General features: G+C 46.0%; 3 protein-coding genes across 6 annotated transcripts; 2 read left to right on the top strand and 1 right to left on the bottom strand.

Annotated features, from left to right (window-relative positions):
- The first annotated feature begins 72 nt into the window (after positions 1 to 72).
- LOC132259601 (GATOR complex protein Wdr59) lies at positions 73 to 3,702 on the top strand. Of its 2 annotated transcripts, XM_059757302.1 has the most exons (5): positions 73 to 1,898; positions 2,082 to 2,383; positions 2,445 to 2,574; positions 2,794 to 2,820; positions 3,101 to 3,702. In XM_059757302.1, exons 1-5 carry the CDS (start codon positions 144 to 146, stop codon positions 3,668 to 3,670), a joined length of 2,784 nt encoding a protein of 927 aa, XP_059613285.1. In that variant the 5' UTR covers positions 73 to 143; the 3' UTR covers positions 3,671 to 3,702. The 2 variants fall into 2 exon arrangements, with proteins under 2 accessions (XP_059613285.1, XP_059613286.1); XM_059757303.1 differs by lacking the exon at positions 2,794 to 2,820.
- Positions 3,703 to 3,863: 161 nt separating this feature from the next.
- LOC132259603 (dehydrogenase/reductase SDR family member 4) lies at positions 3,864 to 4,972 on the bottom strand. Of its 2 annotated transcripts, none has more exons than XM_059757308.1 (4): positions 4,863 to 4,972; positions 4,691 to 4,789; positions 4,096 to 4,633; positions 3,864 to 4,036 (listed from the first exon to the last, which is right to left on the bottom strand). In XM_059757308.1, the coding sequence occupies exons 1-4, from the start codon at positions 4,913 to 4,915 to the stop codon at positions 3,866 to 3,868; spliced, it is 861 nt and encodes a 286-aa protein (XP_059613291.1). In that variant the 5' UTR covers positions 4,916 to 4,972; the 3' UTR covers positions 3,864 to 3,865. The 2 variants fall into 2 exon arrangements, with proteins under 2 accessions (XP_059613291.1, XP_059613290.1); XM_059757307.1 differs by having other exon boundaries at positions 4,691 to 4,803; positions 4,863 to 4,928.
- A 12-nt stretch (positions 4,973 to 4,984) lies between these two features.
- Positions 4,985 to 10,205, top strand: LOC132259602 (zinc transporter ZIP11). Of its 2 annotated transcripts, none has more exons than XM_059757304.1 (6): positions 4,985 to 5,193; positions 7,455 to 7,612; positions 8,066 to 8,300; positions 8,417 to 8,500; positions 9,189 to 9,744; positions 9,805 to 10,205. In XM_059757304.1, exons 2-6 carry the CDS (start codon positions 7,505 to 7,507, stop codon positions 9,881 to 9,883), a joined length of 1,062 nt encoding a protein of 353 aa, XP_059613287.1. In that variant the 5' UTR covers positions 4,985 to 5,193; positions 7,455 to 7,504; the 3' UTR covers positions 9,884 to 10,205. The 2 variants fall into 2 exon arrangements, with proteins under 2 accessions (XP_059613287.1, XP_059613288.1); XM_059757305.1 differs by lacking the exon at positions 4,985 to 5,193 and adding an exon at positions 6,847 to 7,046.
- Positions 10,206 to 12,876: the final 2,671 nt, after the last annotated feature.

Genomic DNA, 12,876 nt, shown 5'->3' with positions numbered 1-12,876 from the left:
GTTTGCCGAAAAGTAGGCAAAACGAGGAGTGCGCCTTGAAATTTGGCCCACTGCAGTACTCTTATCAGCTGTTTCTGAAGTGTAAACAAACGCGCAATTAGTTGTTTTTGTCGTGTTTCTAAGAAGAAAGTGTCTTTCCCAGGATGATCTCGATATCTGATCATTCTGATGCGGATCCGCCGATGCAGAAGCGCAAGAGTAGCTGGTGCGCCAAGCACAGCGACATGGACGCCACTGCGATGTCGGTGGACTTCACCGGCCAGTGGGTGCTCCTGGCGGGACGTCGCCACTTGGCGCTGCAGAGCCTGCAACGGCCCGAGGAGGAGGATGAGGTGTTGCAGAAGTTCCAGCGCAATTCCAAATACGAGGTGTCGACGGCGAAGTTCGCCATCTGCAGCCACAGCCAAGAGCTCTGCGCCATCGCCACGAGCCAGCTGATCGAGGTGGTGACCTGGGAGTACCGAGACCCGGTGCTGATCCACTCCCTGCGCGCGCACACGCGCGTGGTGACGGACATTGACTGGCACTCGCGAGAGCCCCACCTGCTGGCCAGCTGCTCCACAGACACCTTCACGCACTTGTGGGATTTGCGCGATCCGCGGAAGCCCATGATGTCCTTCAGCACGGTGTGCATGTCTGGGGCCACGCAAGTGGGCCTCAATCGTGTGTCCGGATACTTGGTGGCCACGGCGCACGACGGAGACTTGAGGATCTGGGACCGGCGCAAGGGTTCCTCCCCCATTCAGTACATTACCGCGCATTCGGCGCGCATCCACGGCATCAACTGGAGTCACCGCCACGAGAGTCAGCTCACCACGGCAAGCCAGGACGGCACCGTGAAGTACTTCGACATCAACAACGTGCGGTCGCTGGAGAAGATGATCAAGGTGTCGTCGCCAGTGTGGCGAGCGAGATACACGCCCAGCGGAGACGGGCTGCTCACCGTCGTGGTGCCGCACTCTGGACACGACGAACTGAGCAATCTGCAGCTGTGGAGCAACTCCAATCAGCGCACGCCCGTGTGCACCTTCCTGGGCCACACGGACGTGGTGCTGGACTTTGCGTGGCGCCCCAACATGGACATGGAGCTCATCACGTGGTCGCGCGATCGCACACTGCGCCTCTGGCGCATCGACGAGGACATCCAGAAGCTGATCAATCGTGAGGACAGTGCTTCTGACAAGATAGACGACATCATCCTGGATGATTGTGTGCCGGCAGCGAAGAAGAAGCCCGCCAAGCGCGAAAATGACTCTCCGCCGTCGTGTTCGCTGCAGCACGAGTTCTCCCTGCTCAACACAAACATCCCTCACATCGAAGTGGAAGATCTGGATCCCATCAAGCGCGGCGCTACAGCTCAGATCTCCGCCAACGGTCACATCATCGTCCTACAGGTGTTCTTCCCCACAAACTACCCGAATGTGCCTCCGCAGTTCACTTATCTGTCCGGCACGTCCGTGGACGACACCCTCTCGGCCCAGCTGATGCGCGTCCTGCGGCAGACAGCGAACCAGCGCGTGAAGAAGGGAAAGACTTGCCTGGAACAGTGCCTGAGAGCGCTCGTGACGGTGCTCAAGAAGACCACGAGCGGCGGAGACAAGAGTTACCTGCGCCTTCAGTCACCAAGACTGGAGGGCGCGCTCAGTGGGGCGCTTCATGACGCCTGTGTGCCATTCCCAAAGACTTCAGGGGCGCGCTTCTCCAGCGTGGGCATCCTCGTGACTTTCGTGCAGCCGTTGAACACGAAGAGGATCAGTCTGAGGCACCAAACGACGACGCCCAGGGCCTTGTCGGCTCTTAGCGGAGGATACCTGGGCAATGTGATGGGCTCACTGCCCGTCCTCTACGCGCCGCGCGATGGCAACTCTTCGGCTTTCTACCTTCAGGATCGCGTGAGGGTGAGTACAAGCCCTTTCCTTCCCTTACAAATCTCAGGTTCAACGGAATGTTCAGATGTTCACGCGACACAGTTGAAAAGCTTCCAGAGTAAACCAATTGATCGCGAATGTTAAGCGTTGTTGAAAGAATATCAATAATAGGAGTATCAATAATTCTTTATTCTTGATCACCTCGATTATTAGAAAACCTCACGACACCGTCTTGGAGCGCAACAGAAAATGTTCTCAAGTGACGTGATGATCTATGATCTGTCCAAACACCTTCACGTGAGTCGTGAATTGGCAGAAAGATACGTGATCAACACGGACAATGTGGCGGAAATGTGCAAGACGAACAGAATGATCGCTGAGGAGCACGGAAGGAGTGATTTGGTGCAATGCTGGTCGCTGGCCGAAATGATTTCCACTCCCGTGATGGACGTAGAAACGGACGAAGACATGTTTTACTCGCAAAATCCCTTCTCGCGCAACCTTTTAGAGTCCCTGTGAGTGTCAATGGTATAGTTAAAGGGTTGTTTAGAGTGTATTTAGCATTTTGTTGAATAGGATTCTCCACTTTGCGAAGAGTCGTGACATCCAGACGGCCGCGATGCTCTGCTGCACGTTCGGGAGGCACTGCCCGCCATCCGAGATGTCCAGAAGCTCGAGTTCAAGCAGCAAATCCATCTCACAAAGTGTAGGATCTCTTTATCTACCTGTTTATCACTCTTTCACGATCAATTTCAGTATCTTTGTTGGTTTCTCGGGTAGCATGAAAGAATTTTTTTGGGGGGTGAAAAGGTTTTTTCACATATTTTTGATCCCTTAGTTCTCTTCTAGTTGTGTTTTCCAATTGGGATGTCACTTTACACACGAAATCTAACTTTATTTTGGGTGCTTTTTGGTTCCTATTTAGCACTTGCTTGGTCATCGCAAAATTAAGGTAATAACCATCATTTTACCCTTCCATACTCTCATTGTCCAGCCATTGTTCCTCCTCATATCATTTATCACTCACTTACATTCTTTCATTTCATTCAATCATGCTGCATCAAAGGGTGGTCAGTTTGTGGGAAAAATCGTGCAATCTCTATCTGTGATGTATGATATTCTGTGAAGTTATCAAATCTGATATTAAATTGAATGCACGAATTTTGCCAAAAACTGCTCAATTAAATGATGTTGCTCAAGCTAATTCTCTATCTGATCTTCACTGAGAGCAGCCCAGCGGCTCGCCATATCACACCATTCTGCCTCTGGACACGACGAGCAGTCACGTGGGTCACCAGGAGTGGCATCTGGTCACACAGCTGAAGAACCTGCGCAGCAACTCATGGTCGGACTCCCTGGATGACTGCAAGGCAGCGGGAAACTACGTGAACAAGAGTCTCCTTGGCGACACGCAGCGGCACTTCCACGACGTCCTGAAGAGCGCCTACGCGGAGATGCTCTATCGCTGGGATTTGCTGGTGCAGCGCGCCAAGGTGCTCAAGTATCTCAGCGCGCCGCCAGAATCACCTCGTGGTGTGGACTTCGTCACGGAGTGTCTCCTTTGCAACCGTAACTCACCCTCGGTGATTCCCTTCTGCAGCAACTGCCATCGGCCACTTCTGCACTGCGCTCTGTGCCGGCTGCCAGTGCGCGGGGCGGCGAATGCGTGCCTCCAATGCGGCCACGGCGGACACACGCTGCACATGATGGAGTGGTTCTCCAAATATGACGTCTGCGCGGCCGGCTGCGGATGTCGCTGCCTCCAGGAGACAACATTTACCAATGAATACCCCAGGAAGTGAGATTATTTGTACATATAGAAGGGAATTGTAATAAATGATCTATTTTTTAACCGAATAACCAACTTTGTACCCAATAACAAGACTTCTTTCGTAAATTGTTAGCCTCAACTTAGTTCTTCTCCTATAGAAACAGAGAGAAATGAACCAAAGAAAATCTAATCTAATCTTTTATCCCTATCCCAGAAAATTGAGGCCTTAGAGGCGACTGTGCATTCCTCCGGCCGCTGCGATGTTCTCTCCAGTGATGTAACTGGAATCATCGGAAACCAGGAAAGCCACAACTCCGGCAATCTCGTGCGGTTGTCCAATTCTCTTGAGGAGAGTCTGATTCTCCGCAACTTCCTTCGAATTTGCATCACTAATCAACTGAAAGAGGATTTCTCTCATTAGAGTCTTGACATGAACTCTCTTCTGGGAAACCTTACCGGCTGTGCGAATTTGGTCTCTATCACGCCAGGAGCCACGCAATTCACTCGGATGTTCTCTAAGGCGCCATCGATGGCTGCTACCTTGGTGAGGCCGAAGAGCGCTGTCTTGGAAACTGAGTATGCTGAGAGGAGTTGCATTGGAGAATAGCCGGCAATTGACGACACGTAGACAATGCTTCCGCCGCCGCGCTTCCTCATATACGGCACGACTTCCTTGGTCAGGAGGAAGGAGCATTTGACGTTGATCTCGAAGATTTTCTCCCAAGCGGCTTCTGAACATTCGAAAAGCGTGGACATCTCCGGGTTGGCAGCTGCATTGGACACAAGAATGTCGATGCCTCCAAAGTGCTTCTCCGCCTCAGCAAAGAGTGCCTTCCGGTCGTCTGCGCTCCCGACATGGCACTTCACGCCGTGCACCGCGAGATTCTTCGCCTTTAGCTGAGCCACTGCCCGCTCGACATTCGGGAGTTTTCTGCTGCTGACGACAACCTTTGCCCCCTCTTGGGCCAATCTCTCGGCAATGGCAAAGCCGATACTGGAAGATGAAGCGCAAGTCATGGTGGAAATCTCCTGGAAAACAAGCGCTACTTACCCGTCCGAGGACGCTGTAACGACTGCCACCTTCCCGGTTAATCTCTGGGGGGTTGTCTGGCTCATCCTTCTGACTGAGTAACTCGCGAAAGCTCTGAACCTGCCGAAAAGCCACTTAATTACCTCAATTGGGCAATCTTATCAGGAAGAGATACCGAACGATCCGCACTTACATTCTCCTCTCCGTCCTGCGCGACTCCCGGACAAGCTGCCATAAAAGTGCCATAAACCCGCCCGAGCGCTGGCCGAGGGCACGAGACTGACTCGTGACAGCGCGTCGGTGTGTCAGTGTCACGTTCGATGGGCGACTCCGATGCTTGTGTTGCTCATTTATCATCGAACAGATTAATTGATATTGGTCTTTTCACCGTGTAATACCAAGCAAAATGTACAATAGAGTCCACCAGCCATCAATCGCGCGTGTCGCTGAGTAGGTGATCAGTGAGGAAGTGAGTGAAAAGCAGTGCTGAAGGCGACAAACAGAGGCATTCACTGCGCTTGGAGGTACAAAGAAGCATCGCAATGATGCAATTGTCGATTGATTACCATTTCAATTCATGTGTCCGAGCAATTATCAGTGGTCAGAGATTAATCCCTTGATAGATTGTGCTTGCCACGATTGCCAAGTGACTGTGAAACATGACGAGAACACTCGCCATAAAACCATCGTAAAACTCTCAACTTTCTCGCAAAAATCTCGAGAATCCTTGAATTTCTCGTGCCACGATGATTTGGAGACGGGAAAATCAGTCGCGCTGCAGCCGAAGAAGGAAGAGAAAACGCGGAAGAGATCCAGTGCGAGTGGGCAAGAGTGAATGCTAAAGAGGCGGATGACGCAGTGATAAAGCCTGCGGATGTCACAGACTCTCGACGGGAGAGAACACGTTGGCTTCTTCTCTCTGCTCCTCTCCTCAAGTGCCAAATTCTCAGTGTGACTCAGCCGCATATTCTCTGAATTCTCGTTTTGGGCGAAATTCCTAGCTATTCAGGCCGAAAAACAACTTCAGCGCAGCATTTCAGACACTTTTCCGGGATTTTATAATACTTCAATATCTCATCGCGACTCACCTGAGGCTCAAACACACCGAGAGTTAAGCATTCGTGGCTCACAAGTGTGAGATTCTCGCGAGAGCCAAACATATTTTGTCTTGAAGATAGCTTGAACTTTGGCTTGAACCTATGGAAGTCGATGACTTGATTAGGAGCATGTTTAGCTAGTTTTATTTAATCGCCAAATATCAGGCTTTAATTGTATGTTTTCAGGGTTTAATAATCCCAAGAACTTCTCTAGAATTGCATTTTTTAGATATGAGAAAAATATCGCTGGAAATGTAAAGAGAAATTCTGATCGAACAAGTAGCAGAAAACTCTTTTTATCTGTCAGAAAAACAATAATATTTCACTTTTATGTGCAATGTTTTGTCCATTTCTTTAGTCAAAAAACCAATTAAAGATCAGTAATAAAAATGCAACAAAAAGCTTAAAAATCATGACACGATATTTTGAAATTAACAGGAATTGTTAAAAGTGCAATAAACTTAATGTTGGTTATTCATTTTAGTCATGTTCACTATTTAAAAAGAATAAAACATTAACCTCAGTTCGTCAAAGGCTTGTTTGCGTTAGATTTCTCGGGGGAAAAATCAGTGGCAAAATAACAAAGCATGAATAATTGAAGAGTAAATGCTCTGTTATGCGTATTTTATGGTAAGAAGAGTCATAAAACTACTGAGGTGATTGCGAGGTAAAGAACTCAAGTCTCAAGGAGACAAGAAATTGAGATTGTGCTTTTTTGGTGTCTTTTTTCCTGCAACACAGTTGCAAGAGCTGTGAACTCTTCCTTGGCAAGACATTTCAGCCCAAAAGCACAAAATGAGTCTGACAAAAGAAGTGTAAATTGAACAATAACCGAAAGAATTAATTCAACTGTAAAAGTTGAGAGAGAAGAGACAAGAAAATGTCACGTAGAATTATTTGCTCTATATTTTTGTTGGAGCAAAAAAAGGCGAAAACCTAATCTTTCTCGCGTTGAGAATCAACAATCATATTCGTGATAAGTTCGCTCGAATTTATTGTCTTGCCGTGATGAATGAGATTCACATTAATGGCTTTTGAGGCTGTCTGTGCGGAGATGTTCAGCATTTATTGAGCGTACAAAAAGGCAGGAGCATCAATTGGTGTTCAGTGGCTTTCGTAGGCGGAAGCAAGAAGTGTCTTCGGGGCTTTTTTTGCTCTTGTGCTGCGCGGTGGCTTTTGCAAGGGGTTTTCACTCCGATGGGTTTGAATTATTTCGGGGGGAAATCGCGACAATTGAATATTGAATATTATTATTGGTGCAGAAACTCCTGACGATTCGTGTAATTATATTTAGAATTAGTAAAAGAGTGTCTCGTATTTGACTTTTTGACTTTTTTGGCACTTTATTTGATGTCTGCGTGCAGAAAATCTTTACCTACTTCTCCTTATCTTATGTTTATGCAGAGCTTTTTCAGAGCTTTACCCTCCAGAAGCCATACAAGTTACTCACGAAGCTCATAAAAGAGTTTCTTGTGGAATTTTCTAGGCAAATTCAACTTTATGCGTTGTTTGGCAAGAAAAAAAGGAAAGCACATGGAGGGAGAATTAGAGATAAGCTGAAGTCAGTGATGTAACGCGAAGCGCTTTTGACCCCCTGATTGAATTGGCGTCAAGAGCACTTGAAATTGATGAGCGTGCATTGAGAATGGTTAATTAATTGGCGTTTGATTTTGTGTGTGTTCTTTCAGGGAATCTCCGCGTGCTCAAGTGAAGCGGAAGGCATTCGCAGACGCCGGCCATGATTCAAGGCTACGGGCCAGTGACTCAGGCTCTCCTGGGCACGCTGCTCACATGGGGACTTACGGCAGCCGGCGCGGGGATGGTGATCTTCCTGCGAGGCAGTCAGGTGTGTCAATTGCGTCAAGAGTCACCGTGAAAGTCACTCTGGCCATCAAACTTTTTCTCTGTCATCCTCACGGATTCGCTGTGGCTTCCCATTTTGGGAGAGGGGCTTTTTCAATGATTATTAGTAATGCCACATTGATTTACTCTTGGGAGGTTGAAATGGGGGGAGAAAAAACAACCCGATAGACATAGAGTCTACGTCGCAGTGATGAAAATCATCCGCAAAGTGACTGTGAAGGTCTGTGAGATAACCACAGATGGTGAGAGAGGGAGAGAGAAAAAGGATCACTTAATAGTGAAATAGAACAAATAAGATGTGAATGTTAAGCAGTAAGACGATGGCGTGTCTGATTGTAGTAAATCATGTGTGATTTTTCTCCCATGCGCGATTTTGATAAAGTCACAACTTGTTCAAATACTGGCGTAATCGGTGGCAAATATTATCCAATTGCAGAGAAAGTCTCTAGATGTGAGCCTGGGCTTCGCTGCCGGCGTCATGATCGCCGCTTCCTTCTGGTCCCTCCTGGCGCCGGCCATTGAGCTGGCCGAGGCGTCCGGCACGTACGGTGACAACGGACAGTTCGCCTTCATTCCCGTGGCCGCGGGTTTCTTCCTCGGCTCTATCTTCGTCTACGGCACCGATAAAATCATATCATACTTGGGCATCAATAGCACGTCAATGATGATAGGTGAGCGAGTAGCGTTTGCGCTATGTGTGCCTTTTCCCCACTGACAGTGACATGCATTTGATTTCATGTCTTATCACTCTAATTGATGTTTAATGCTGTCGCTATTTGTCTTTCAGCATTAACACACTCGAGCAAAGACAAAGCTGAAATTGCTCTCGACGACACACAGAACAATCAAGATTTCGCCAGAGGACAATATGGTGATTATTTTCCTTGCATTTCCACTAACATTTCATTTGCATGCACTTCGATTCGGTCCGATGGGCAGCGGAAAGAGCCAAAATTGCACACGATAACGTAAATATTTTGTCTATGTGTGTTTCACCCAATCTGAAAGCTAAACTGGAATGTTTTGCATACTCAAGCAAATTCTTTGACTAGTGAAACTGCTGCAAGCAAAGTGTGGATGAATGAATACTCAAATCTGAAGGAATAAGCAATACCTCTGTTCATATTAATAATTTTATGAGACTTAATAATCTTAAAAACTTAATCAGTACATTTAACCCACGTGTTTTCTGTTGTAAAATAAGAAGTATAATTAATTTTAATCGAGATAGAAAATTCTATGTTGTGAACTGGAGTATTTCTTGCATTTGTGACTCAAACTCTATAACTGGATTGTAAAACACAAAAATACGGTAATCACGGGTGGAAAACTTACAGAAACATAGTACTTTTGGCCCTGTTCAAATAAGTATAAAAAGCTTTGCAAATAAGTCACTAAAGCTAATGTAATTAAACTATGAAAAACACACAAACAAGGTCCCAGTAAATGATAAAAAAAATCCAGCTTTTGACTGCCAAAATGCTGTCAATTGGCTTTTTTCGCGTTTAATAAGAAATTCTTTAAGATTTAAATAACATTTTTTTTCTGTTGGCTCTCAGTGAAGAACATTAATGAGCACTCGACGGCCATTGGGATGGACAGCTTCTCGGACTGCATCAGCGTGCAGCACAGCTCGTCGTCGCGTCGGCGGCGGAAAGCGAGCGTGGAGAAGGAGCCTCACGCGACGTACTCGGCGACCGGAAGCGAACGCGATCCGCAGAGTGCCATTTCCCAGTGGAAGCGCATCATGCTGCTCGTGGTGGCCATCACGGTGCACAACATCCCCGAGGGCCTGGCCGTGGGCGTGAGCTTCGGGGCGATCGGGACCACAGAAGCCGCCACATTCGAGGCGGCACGCAATCTCGCCATTGGCATTGGCATCCAGAACTTCCCCGAGGGCCTGGCGGTGAGTCTGCCGCTGCACGCCACGGGATTTAGCATGTGGAAGAGTTTCTGGTATGGACAGCTGTCGGGCATGGTGGAGCCGATCTTCGGGATCTTGGGTGCGGTGGCTGTGACCATCGCGTCGGCTGTGCTGCCCTATGCGCTGTCCTTCGCCGCTGGCGCGATGATCTACATCGTGGCGGACGATATTCTACCCGAGGCGCACGCGAGGTGAGATGACAGAGACACATTTCGTCACTCATTTGCTCACTCTTTGCTTTGTGCTTTCAGCGGAAACGGTCTTCTGGCGACGTGGGGCACCATCTTTGGCTTCCTGGTCATGATGTGCCTCGATGTGGGCTTGGGATGAAGTGCGGCATTCCTGGACAAATGGATCGATTTAGTGGTGCAGAAAGATGGAATATTTCACATTTTGTGATTGTTTAGAGATATTTTCTTCTTTAGAATACTTCCTGTTTTTCATGTCCTTTAACTTTCTCAATGGAAGTGAAACTTTCACCGAGATTTCTTTTTATGTAGTCCACCGTTTTTTTTTTAATATTAATTACATTAATTTCTTCACACAGCATAGGAGAAAATATATGTTAATGTGTAAAGTAGCATCATGTACTCTAAATGATTTCTTGTACATAGGATGGAAGAATAAAAAAGTATTTTTCAATGCTAATGCATGTAAATGAATTTATTGAACCAGTGCAATTATTCAGATAACATCTTCAGCGCATATTGACACTAACTCAAGTTTCGAATTATTGATTAGTCCGAGAATTTCATGAGATCACAATGTTTTGTCGACACGCCAATTTGAAGTATTGATGGCCAAGATTGTGATTCAATATTCGACAATTCCTGATGATTACTGTGAGGCCTTCATTCCATACGGTAATAAGAAACCGCAGATCACCATTGAAATGCTTTTTAACATGGAAATCCTATTTAATTTGTGAAAAAAACGATGGATGAAATATTGACATGCGTGATTTTCATGAACCACTTTATCTTCACTTGATTTTCCTTACATTTATTATCCACAAAAAAACTCCCAGAGAGAAAAAGAACAAATTATCTTTTTTTCTTTTCTTATTGTTCCCTTATTTCTGTCATAGTAATCGACATAATGAAATATTGCATACGTTAATAATTTCAATTATGAATGCATTCTCTGGATTTCGTGACCCTTTCTCGCTTTCCTAAAACCCGGAGAAGAGAGTATAACCAAACCATTAACGCTGCGCCGAAGACACCCTCCCAACAGAGCAATTTATTTATCGAAAATACTCAAAATGCTGCTTTTTCACCCATAAATTTCTCCCCTTTTCACTCTGGCATTCAAGGGTGCAAAATTGCCCTCGATGGAAATGTTCCCTGCCCTTTGTCGCGTGTTTAAACTCTGCACAGACTCATTGAGCAACCCTCCTTTGCTGCCGCGGATTGGCTGTCGAGGGGAAGTCATGTAAAGTCGTGGCCTGAGGGAGCAAAGAACGACGCCAATGGACGAGTGCGCGTTGAATACATAAAATATGTAAAAAATGCATTTTGCACCCCTTAAAAAGAGGCTCATTTGCTTTTTTATCGCCCTCCGAATGCTGCCTTTCAATTGGCTGAATCGGGGATTTTATGTACAATTCAATTCTGGGCTTGAGAGAGTCATCACGAGATTGATGACACTGAAATTAGTGACAATTTTGAGGGCTCATCATTGAAAATGTCATGATTCGTCATATTTTGCGGTGAGGACTTCTCGAAGGAAGGATCGCTTTTGTGCAATTCCTCCACTGTCATCCCTGCAGGAAAACCTGAAGAAGGACAAGAAAGTGCCAAACAACGTGTTAATAATCTACAAAATTGTGCCCCTGTTTTCGCCAATATGACGCTCGCAAAGAACTGGTAGAGTTTCCAGGAGAAAGTCCACACATTTCGCACAGTACCTGAGCATCCTCGTTTCCGTCGCAGCGTCTTTGTTTGTCCGAATCCTCCCGTGTCACAATGCATCAGTTGTCGGCTGATTGGACACACACAATGCTGCCGTCAATCACTGTCCATTGGCAATCAAACATCATTTGCATGTTTCGTCAGATGAATTAACAATAAAACATGCTTTGTGCCATTTTTTCCATGGTGAAAGACCTTCACTGTGCGAAGGGTGTGATGCGGGATCAATTGATACAATTTCCACCCTCCAACTGTGTCTCCTCCGGCATCAGCATGACGATCTGTCCGAAGGAGAGTGCAGACCGTGCACAGAGAAAATCATGAGTGCAATTTGCACTTCAGGCTGAGAAGGATTTTGGAAACATTACCAAGATTTCAGGCTTCCCAATCACCAAGCTCGTTCTATGGGAGTTTTAGAAAAATTATGAGGTTCAGGCGATTCAAAGTATTTTTTTTCTTCTAAAAGCATAAAGAGTCTGGTAATCTGAAAGCAAAACAGGATTTTAGAAAAGAAAATGAAAGAAGAACTTTTGTCAATGTTAATAAACTTTGTGTAACTATTCTAAAGAAAATAAACCAATGAAAGATATTTCATTTGCCTTAAAGTTTTGTAAAATAAATCCAGAAATATACCTGAAATAAGAAATTACATATCTTTGTCATCTTCTTGTATTTCATCGAAGGTCTGAAATTTCAGAAATTTCCAATATTACCAAATCCAATCACTCAAAAGTGCCCTTCTCGGTCTCGCATCACAAAAAGGAGAGCAAAAAGCGAAGGACCAGCAGCTGGACATTATCGGTCAATATTTTGGTCTGTCTGCAACAGAACGCGATAATCTCTGCAAATGCCAATTTATCGCTTATTTTTTTCGAAAGCAAATTGGTCCGAGGGGCGCACATTTCCTCCCTTCAATTTCACCCTGCGTCCTCGTGCCAAAACACTGCACACAAAAAAAGAAAGTCTATCTCTCTACAATCCCCGCCCAAGGCTGTAATTTGGGCCATCGAAGAAAGACGCTGATGTGTTTGAAATGTCGAAGGTAAACAAGACATTTGAGCGTTATCACAGAATTCGACAATGCACTCCTTCATCCTCTACGGCGGAGTTCCAAATATTTCTGGGAATTCTTTTCGGTGACGCCAATACAAGCACAATGGATTGACATGCATTTGCAGCTCACTGCGAAGGGCAGCTCTCTGGCCCTTTTCTCAGATAAACAGCAATTCCGAGAGAAAGAGAACAGAAAGTCTTCGATGTGCTCAACACTTGAATGGTCGCAGGAAAAGCTATCAAAGGCCAAACTGCTGGCTTTGCGTGTTCATAGGTAGCGTTATTTTATCAGGAATTCAAGTAACAATTCAAAGAACTTCGAAATGGAACATTTCAAACACTAGGAGATCGTCTAGC

The sequence above is a fragment of the Phlebotomus argentipes genome, unplaced genomic scaffold, assembly GCF_947086385.1.
Source record: "Phlebotomus argentipes unplaced genomic scaffold, Phlebotomus argentipes genome assembly scaffold_18, whole genome shotgun sequence".
Taxonomy (NCBI): domain Eukaryota; kingdom Metazoa; phylum Arthropoda; class Insecta; order Diptera; family Psychodidae; genus Phlebotomus; species Phlebotomus argentipes.
This window is presented reverse-complemented; position numbering and strand designations above follow the sequence as displayed.

Excerpts from the sequence above, each read along its gene's own strand:
- LOC132259601 (XM_059757302.1), top strand. The coding sequence starts at position 144 with ATGATCTCGATATCTGATCATTCTGATGCGGATCCGCCGATGCAGAAG. Across the intron at positions 1,899-2,081 it reads ACCTTCAGGATCGCGTGAGG|AAAACCTCACGACACCGTCT; the intron begins GTGAGTACAAGC and ends CTCGATTATTAG. Across the intron at positions 2,821-3,100 it reads TTGGTCATCGCAAAATTAAG|CCCAGCGGCTCGCCATATCA; the intron begins GTAATAACCATC and ends CACTGAGAGCAG.
- LOC132259603 (XM_059757307.1), bottom strand. The coding sequence starts at position 4,904 with ATGGCAGCTTGTCCGGGAGTCGCGCAGGACGGAGAGGAGAAT. Across the intron at positions 4,804-4,862 it reads CGCAGGACGGAGAGGAGAAT|TGGCTTTTCGGCAGGTTCAG; the intron begins GTAAGTGCGGAT and ends GAGGTAATTAAG. Across the intron at positions 4,634-4,690 it reads GTTACAGCGTCCTCGGACGG|TATCGGCTTTGCCATTGCCG; the intron begins GTAAGTAGCGCT and ends TTCATCTTCCAG.
- LOC132259602 (XM_059757304.1), top strand. The coding sequence starts at position 7,505 with ATGATTCAAGGCTACGGGCCAGTGACTCAGGCTCTCCTGGGCACGCTG. Across the intron at positions 8,301-8,416 it reads TAGCACGTCAATGATGATAG|CATTAACACACTCGAGCAAA; the intron begins GTGAGCGAGTAG and ends TTTGTCTTTCAG. Across the intron at positions 8,501-9,188 it reads TTTCGCCAGAGGACAATATG|TGAAGAACATTAATGAGCAC; the intron begins GTGATTATTTTC and ends GTTGGCTCTCAG.